The sequence below is a fragment of the Saimiri boliviensis genome, chromosome 10, assembly GCF_048565385.1.
Source record: "Saimiri boliviensis isolate mSaiBol1 chromosome 10, mSaiBol1.pri, whole genome shotgun sequence".
Classification (NCBI taxonomy): Eukaryota; Metazoa; Chordata; class Mammalia; order Primates; family Cebidae; genus Saimiri; species Saimiri boliviensis.
Genome location: NC_133458.1, coordinates 91,701,241 through 91,709,565, shown reverse-complemented (window position 1 = coordinate 91,709,565; position 8,325 = coordinate 91,701,241). Strand labels below are relative to the sequence as shown.

Sequence of the window (8,325 nt, the reverse complement as noted above, 5' to 3'; positions counted from 1 at the left end):
ACGTCACCCCTCCCGGCACCACGCAACGTCGTACTACCAAGGGCCTGTCGTAACGGCCCGGCAAGAGAGGCCTGGAGAGGAAGGGCACGCACGCCGCACATCCTACCCTGCTCGCTGGTATGCGCGCGCAGATCCTTGGCGCAGGCATTGGGACTGGAGCCAATGAAGCGCGGCAACGTCACTGCGTAGCCGCCAGCTCGTCTGTACGTCAGGGCGCGGAAGGGCGGAGCGAGTTTGGTTGCACCTACACTGGTACTTAGGCGCGGACCGGCGTGTCCTTGGATTTAGAGAGCGGGACGTCCGACTTCTGAGAGGTAACGCTTGTTGCGGTAACGACGAAAAAGGTGAGCGCGGGTCGCGGAAGCCGCATCTGGTTAGGGGCAGAGCTGTGGGGGGCACGCATTCTCGAGCGACCGAAACCCACCCGGGGAGCCTTCGAGGGGAGCCCGCGCAGGGTGGCAAGGCCGGGAGTGAGGACCCTGGACTGTGGTCAGACGGGAGCCGCGCGATTAACGGCTTGAGGTGGGGCGGAGGCCTAACTAAGGACAGGTATGGTCTCGGTCAGTTACTGGAGATGGCAAGACGCGCCCTCTTTCGTCGTGGTTGTTGAAGGGCTATGGAAATGATAGGCCAGACTTCGCTCCCTTAAAGCCGAAGAGTAGCGTTTCACGTTCTGCTTCAGAGGGCAAAAGCTGTTGTTGCTCTAATAAGGGGTCGTTTCTTTTCGTGGGCTCATGTTTCTTTTGTCGATCGTTTTCGCATCCTGGAAACGTGGGTTTCATCAGTCACCTTGAAACCGACCTGGATGGGTGACCTCGTGGTCACCTCGCGGGCAGTCACCGGTAGGAGAGTTGGGATGTCTTGGAAGCACCGTGCAGCCTGCGCCTGCGCTCCAGTTCACGAGTCTGAGTGTCAAGCTACTCTTGTGACCTGGACAGGTAGAAACAGTCAGGAGCGTTTATTTTATTTTTATATTTTTGAAGACGGAGTCTAGCTCCGTCACCCAGGCTGGAGTGCTGTGGCACGATCTTCGCTCACTGCAACCTCCGCCTCCCGGGTTCAAGCAATTCTCCTGCTTCAGCCTGCCGAGTAGCTGGGACTACAGGTGTCCACCACCACGCCCGGCTTTTTTTTTTTTTTTTTTTTTGATATGGAGTTTCGCTCTTGTTACCCAGGCTGGAGTGCAATGGCGCGATCTCGGCTCACCGCAACCTCCTCTTCCTGGTTTCTAGCAATTCTCCTGCCTCAGCCTCCTGAGTAGCTGGAACTACAGGCGCACGCCACCATGCCCAGCTAGTTTTTTGTATTTTTAGTAGACACGGGGTTTCACCGTGTTGACCAGGATGGTCTCGATCTCTTGACCTCGTCATCCACCTTCCTGGGGCCTCCCAGAGTGCTGGGATTAAAGGCATGAGCCACCGCGCCTGGTCTTTTTTTTTTTTTTTCTTTTCTGTATTTTAGTAGAATTTCACCGTGTTAGCCAGGGTGGTTTCGATCTTCTGACCTCGTGATGGCACCCCCCTCCCCCGCCAAGCCTCCCAAAGTGCTGGGATTACAGGCGTGAGCCACCGTGCGGGGCCCCAGGACCGCTTTTTAAACATTTGTGCTTTGCATTATCCTCAGGGAGAGGTGGCTTTACATTGTAGTACGATTAAATGATTAGGCTTTCTTAAGAGTTGCAGTTGTGGTGATTTTGACTTAATGTTCGCTGTTCAGCTTCGTATCTGTCGCTGTTTGTGACGATGACCTTATCTTCTGAAACTGAAGTTTGAATTCCGTTCCCACTTTGCTTGCTTGGGTTTTAACCTTCCTTTACGTATACACGCAAAAATAGGTTTTTAAGGAGCTGCTCCTAAAAAATGTTTTTGGTATGAAAGAGTATTTGGTATAAAGAGTATTAAAGCAAAAGAAGATTCATCTTGGTATTTAATAAATTATCAATGGATTGGTAATTAAGTGACCAGAGTGGTCATTAGTTTACACTGCATTTGTTACCTGAAGAAAAATTAAGTTGGGTCTTTCGTTTTTAGAATTAAATATGGGTGATGTTGAGAAAGGCAAGAGGATTTTTATTCAGAAGTGTTCCCAATGTCACACCGTGGAAAAGGGAGGCAAGCACAAGACTGGACCTAATCTCCATGGTCTCTTTGGGCGGAAGACAGGTCAGGCCGCTGGATTCACTTACACTGAAGCCAATAAGAACAAAGGTAAGAGGAGAACACTTGTTAAATGAAACAGCACAAAACTCATGAAAGTAACCTGTGGCAAACTATCAGGAGTGTGAAATACTTAACGGATGCATTCTTTATCTTTTAGGCATCATCTGGGGAGAGGATACACTGATGGAATATTTGGAGAATCCCAAGAAGTATATCCCTGGAACAAAAATGATCTTTGTCGGCATTAAGAAGAAGGGAGAAAGGGAAGACTTAATAGCTTATCTCAAAAAAGCTACTAATGAGTAATAATTGGCCACTGCCTTATTTATTACAAAACAAATGTCTCATGACTTTTTTATGTGTACCATACTTTAATAGATCTCATACACGAGAATTTACATCATGAATGACTGACAGAATATTTTGTTGGGCAGTCCTGATTTAAAACTAAGACTGGCTTGTGGTTAAATGAGTATGTTCAGTTTTTGGATTTTAATAGTAATTCCAATTTAGTAAATTCTATTACTGTTTACCCCTTCTAAAGATATGATTAGACTTCCTTAGTAATGCTAAATTTTTCGCAGAGATGGTGAGTGCCATCTTAAAACTTACTGGAGATTGGTTTTATATTTAGATTTATATAACTGGTTATGTGAATATATTTAAATATGGGGGGAATTCCTTTACTGTCTCAGAACCAAGCAAGATTCACCTGTGTTTTGTGTTCATTTGCCTCTTAAAGGCAAGGGTTGAAGATAAATGGGTAGCAATAGCTAGTTTATATTTTTGGCCTTAACTATGCCAATCTAATTAGAATTCCCTTATTTAAAATGGTTCCTTTTACTTATTGAAAGGCATTTTGTGTGGTTTATGTGTAATATCAAAAATTATTTAACACATCACACATTTTATAGATGATCTATAAGGTCACATGCTTTTAAAATAGTTGCCAATTAAACTTCCCTCTCGGATTCTTTACTATCTAAGTCAAACTAAGTTATAATTTAGGATTGTCTTTAAACAGCCATTCAGAAAAAAAAAACTGTACAACTGCTGTGTATTTGTGATTGGGAATGGTGCTTTTGCCAACTTAAAAGGACTAAAGCAGAGGAGATATACAGAAATTTAAAAATGATGTGTGATCATAAGACTTAAGATAATTAAAAAGAAAACCACAGATCATGATTTTTTGACTGTGCTTGATTTCATGACTGATGACAAAATTTTAATGATTATAAAGTGCAGGAGCCCTGAATATCAATGCAGTGGTGTTAATCATGGTGCTGGACTGTTTACTTGGTCCTCTAGAAATGCCTGAACTAGAGTAACACTTCACTAGTTCATTCTTAGTTTCTTTGCCCAGATTGAGAACTGTACCATTTATGCCAGATATGGACAGAAAATGCTTCTGGTTATAGTTTTGTAATGTGTAACAGTGTATAATTAATTATATACTGAATTATTTCATGCATGATCTGTGCCATACACATTTAGAGTAGTCCTTGGAAATTTTATGGAGATGGTAAGCACAAGGTAAGTCATAAACAGTAATGAGAGAAATAAATATATGCTGGTGGAGATGAGAGCCTTATCTTTGTGGGACAGTGAGAAGACTGGGAAGAGGGTCTCACCATTGGTGTCAGAGGTGATAGGGATGATTAGATAGACCTTTAGGACCTGCAAACAATTTGTAACTTGTGGGTCTTAAATTTGTTTATAGAAGAAATGTGGAAAGTCTGCTGTAATTCAGCTTTGAAGTCCTAGTATGAGTTATGGTGGGTAATTTAAAAATGCATCCTGGAAATCCTTTAAAGGTTTCAGCCTTTGAAAGGCCTTGTAACAGAGGACTTGGTGACTGCATAGTTAGTGGTATTCAGGGACAGTGTAGCAATTAGCTTACAAGGGGACAATTCTGGACTAATGTGAAGGCTATAGATAGTTGTTTTTTGGTTTTTTTGTTTTGTTTTGTTTTTTTGTTTTGTTTTTTTTTTTTTTTGCATCCTGGAAATGACATAGGACATAAACATATTAAGATACAAAGAGAAATTTGGCCTAATCTTTAGAATTGCTCAACCTTTCATCTAGCTTAGTTGTGGGGGTTTTGTTTTGTTTTGTTTGTTGTTTGTTTTCAGACATGGTCACGCCCTGTCACCCAGGCTGGGGTACAGTGGCTCTTATCTCGACAGACTGCAGCTTCCGCCTTCCAGGCTCAAGCAGTTCTCTCACTTTTGCTTCCCAAGTAGCTGGGACTATAGGTGTGCACCACCATGCCCAGCTAATTTTTTTGTAGAGATGGGGATTTGCCATGTGGCCCCAGGCTGGTCTAAAACTCCTGAGCTCAAGCAATCTGTCCACCTACCTCCGCCTCCCAAAGTGCTGAGATTACAGTTGTGAGCCACCACACCCTGTCTGGTTAGATTTCGGGTTCAGAAATCTTATTTAACTCAGAAGTAAACAGCCCAATAGTAACATAGGTTTTTTTTTTTAATTTTTTTATTTTTTTTAATGAGTCTCTCGCTCTGTCGCCCAGGCTGGAATGCAGTGGCGTGAACTTGGCTCACTGTAACATCTGCTTCCTGGGTTCAGGTGTTTCTTTCGCCTCAGCCTCCTGAGTAGCTGAGTTTACAGGTACCCGCCACCACACCCAGCTAATTTGTATGTTTAGTAGAGACAGGGTTTCACCATGTTGGTCAGGCTGGTCTCAAACTCGTGACCCTGGGATCTGCCTACCTTGGCCTCCCAAATTGCTGGGATTACAGGCAGAAGCCACTGCGCCTGGCCTAGGTTTAGTTTTTTTTACAGATTTAAAATTTAAAATTTCTATACGTCCTATGTTAAGGTCTGTGTTGGCACACATGAATAACTGCCGTGTTCTAGGCCAGTATACCCAAGTATTTCTGGTGGTTTATCATGTAAGTGATTCTGTAATTTTTTTTAAAAAGGACATTTCTGTCAGATATATATACTCAGAAATAAAGAAATTGGGAAAAAGAGCTAGCACTATAACCCACATGCGCTTTCATTTCTAATGCTTCTCTGTAGGTGGCGAGGCTGATAGTATCCAAAATAAGGACCAGATGTATTTAGGGGGTATTCAAAGTGCCACCTATACTCGGCATTTTATCTAAAACAGTGCTGCCTAATGGAACTCTCCGTGACGATGGAATCTTCTAGACTTTTGCTGTCCAACATAGTAGCCACTAAACTAGGCGGCCCCCTGAGGCCGTTTCTCCGGCCCCCCGCCGCACTTCAGGAAGGGGCACCTCTTTCATTGGTGGTCAATGAGAGGAGCACAGTATGTGGCGGCCCTCCAAAGGTCTGAGGGACAGTGAACTAACCCCCTGTGTAAAGTTTGGGGATGCCTGCACTAAACAGATGTGGCAGTTAAGCCCTTGAAGTACAGCTGGTGTAACTAGAAAGTATTTTATTTTCAATTTACATAGGCAAAAATGGCTAGTGACTACTGTATTGACAACCTGGGTCTAGGACTAGAAACAGTATGTCTGTAACAAAAGTATTTCCCCTGTACTCTGTTAATCTAGAATTGGCCAGGCGCAGTGGTTCACACCTGTAATCCAGCATTTTGGGAGGCCAAGGCAGGCAGATCACTTGAGGTCAAGAGTTTGAGACCAGCCTGGTGAACATGTTGAAACCCCATCTCCACAAATAATATAAAAATTAGCTGGGTGTGGTGGCAGGCACCTATAATCCCAGCTACTTGGGAGGCTGAGGCACAAGGATCACTTGAATCCGGCAGGTGGAGGCTGCAGTGAGCCAAGATTGTGCCATTGCACTCCAGCCTGGATGACAGTACAGTTGTTTTTAAAAAAATCTAGAATTCTTACAAGTGCAATATATTGCCCTTTAAAACAGATTTCCAGTTCCTGTTGTGCTCACCTTTATACTACTACCATGTTTTACCTGTTTGTAAGTTGGCAGTTTATTTTAGATAGGTAACACTATAGTGTAGCTAGGGATCTACCTTTTGTCATCTTTTTCTTGCACTTTTCTCTAATTTCATTATAGTTGTACATTATTTTTGCTTTAACCACTGAAGATTGCGGTAAATGATAAAGGGTGTGATAGAATCTACATGGCTGTCTAGAAGAAGGCCTTACCAAGGACAGTTGATTGGCTAATCTCAGGCTGTTTCATATCAGTAAAACTGGGGCAAGAGTAAACTACATAGCCGGGCATTGTGGTGCACACCTGTAGTCCCAGCTACTCCAAAGGAGGAGGATTGCTTGTGTCCAGAAGTTCGAGGCTCCAGTGTAGCTGATTGTACTGCTAACACTCCAGCCTGGGCAACAGAGTAAATGAAAGTCTGCCTATTAAAACATGGTCTAGGTGTGGCTCACGCCTGTAATCCCAACACTTGGGGAGGTCGAGGTGGGCAGATAACCTGAGGTCAGGAATTTGAGACCAGCCTGGCCAACATGGTGAAACTCCTGTCTCTACTAAAAATGCAAAAATGAGCTGGGCGTGGTGCTTGTTACCTGCAATCCCAGCTACTTGGGAGACTGAGGCAGAATTGCTTGAATCCAGGATGTGCGGAGGTTGCAATGAGCTGAGACTGCCATCACACTCCAGCCTGGGCAACGAGGGAAACTCCATCTCAAAAAAGTTTAAAAGTAGACCCGCAATCAGTTTTCTTACAATGGACGATAGTCATTCATGAGCTCTTTTTGGCAATCCTTGATTTTAGCAGAATATTCTGAAAACCAAGTAAGATGTTGCCAAGTGTGGGATGAGAGCTTTGTAATTGAAGGCTTATGCTTTACCTAGTCTACAAATACACCTCTGATGATCAGAAACTCTGTCTCCCACATTCTCTTTTAGGCAGTGCTGGGGTACATGCTGAGCTGCTGCTTTGGCTGTATTATCTGTGCCTCTGACTGACCATCATTCTGGTGTTGACATCCTTAAGAGTTTAGTACGAAATATTGGGTTTCCACTTTTAATAGGCTCCAGCTTATCTTAGTCAGAGTTTGGGGTATTTGAAAACTGGTCATACCCTTAGGCTATCATTTCCATCGGAAAGCTAAGTAAACTTTGTTCATTTCTCAGTAAATGAGCAGGTTGTATGTGTCTAAACACTAAATTTAACATTTTAAATTTAATCATTTGTCTATAGCTTGAACAGTGTAGTTTGAAAAAGGACCACTGGACTAGTGTAATGCAAAAGATGCTGGGTCTAGGATTAGGAGAAAATTATGTTTTGTGTGTCAATAAACAGGCCGGGTGTGGTGGCTCACGCCTGTAATCCCAGCACTTTGGGAGGCCGAGGCGGGTGGATCACGAGGTCAAGAGATCGAGACCATCCTGGTCAACACGGTGAAACCCCGTCTCTACTAAAAATACAAAAAGTAGCTGGGCATGGTGGCGCGTGCCTGTAGTCCCAGCTACTAGGGAGGCTGAGGAAGGAGAATTGCCTGAACCCAGGAGGTGGAGGTTGCGGTGAGCCGAGATCACGCCATTGCACTCCAGCCTGGGTAACAAGAGCGAAACTCCGTCTCAAAAAAAAATAATAAATAAACAATAGCCTGTGGACCCAATATGACCAGATTCCTATTTTTATCAAGAAAACTGTATTGGATCACAGTCCCATTCATTAATGTATTGATTGTCTAGGGCTGCTTTGGGGCCACAACATTATAGGTTAGTGGTTGTGACAAAGCCTAAAATATTTAGTGTGATACTTGACAGTTTCTCAGTCCCTTGTTGAGAGCTTTGTTTTGCCAATCTGTGATTAACACAACCTTTTGTTTGCCATTTGGAGAATGGGAATAATCACCTCAAAAGATTCATTGAATGATGTGTGAAAGCCCATAACTGGCAAGCACAGAAAAATTTGTTCATATCCACGTCAAATTCCTTGAAAGTCCTATAGTGAAAAATCACTACTTCCCAAGGTTAGCAATAACCTTTTGTCAGTATTTTCTGTTCTCAATAAATGTGACACCTGACACACTTGACTGCTCTTGTTTTCTCACTTCCCTTAGTTTAAGTTAGTTTCACATTCACATGAAATGAAACAGACATTGAAAATATCCTTATGTATATATAGCTGTGATCTGTTGATAACCCATGTACTACAGCACGACATTTGCCCAAATTCTAGTTGAACTTGAATTGCTCTGTAGCTAACAAGGTGCATTCACATCTC

General features: G+C 43.3%; 1 protein-coding gene across 1 annotated transcript; it reads left to right on the top strand.

Moving 5' to 3' along the window:
• Window positions 1-223: 223 nt before the first annotated feature.
• CYCS (cytochrome c, somatic) lies at window positions 224-8,125 on the top strand. Its single transcript, XM_039473018.2, has 3 exons — window positions 224-344; window positions 2,031-2,207; window positions 2,317-8,125. The coding sequence occupies exons 2-3, from the start codon at window positions 2,039-2,041 to the stop codon at window positions 2,463-2,465; spliced, it is 318 nt and encodes a 105-aa protein (XP_039328952.1). The 5' UTR covers window positions 224-344; window positions 2,031-2,038; the 3' UTR covers window positions 2,466-8,125.
• The last annotated feature ends 200 nt before the right edge of the window (window positions 8,126-8,325 follow it).

What these genes read in the sequence shown, in the direction of transcription:
- CYCS (XM_039473018.2), top strand. Translation starts at nt 2,039, where the DNA reads ATGGGTGATGTTGAGAAAGGCAAGAGGATTTTTATTCAGAAGTGTTCC. An exon ending in TGAAGCCAATAAGAACAAAG is followed by an intron (nt 2,208 to 2,316) that starts GTAAGAGGAGAA and finishes TTTATCTTTTAG; the next exon opens with GCATCATCTGGGGAGAGGAT.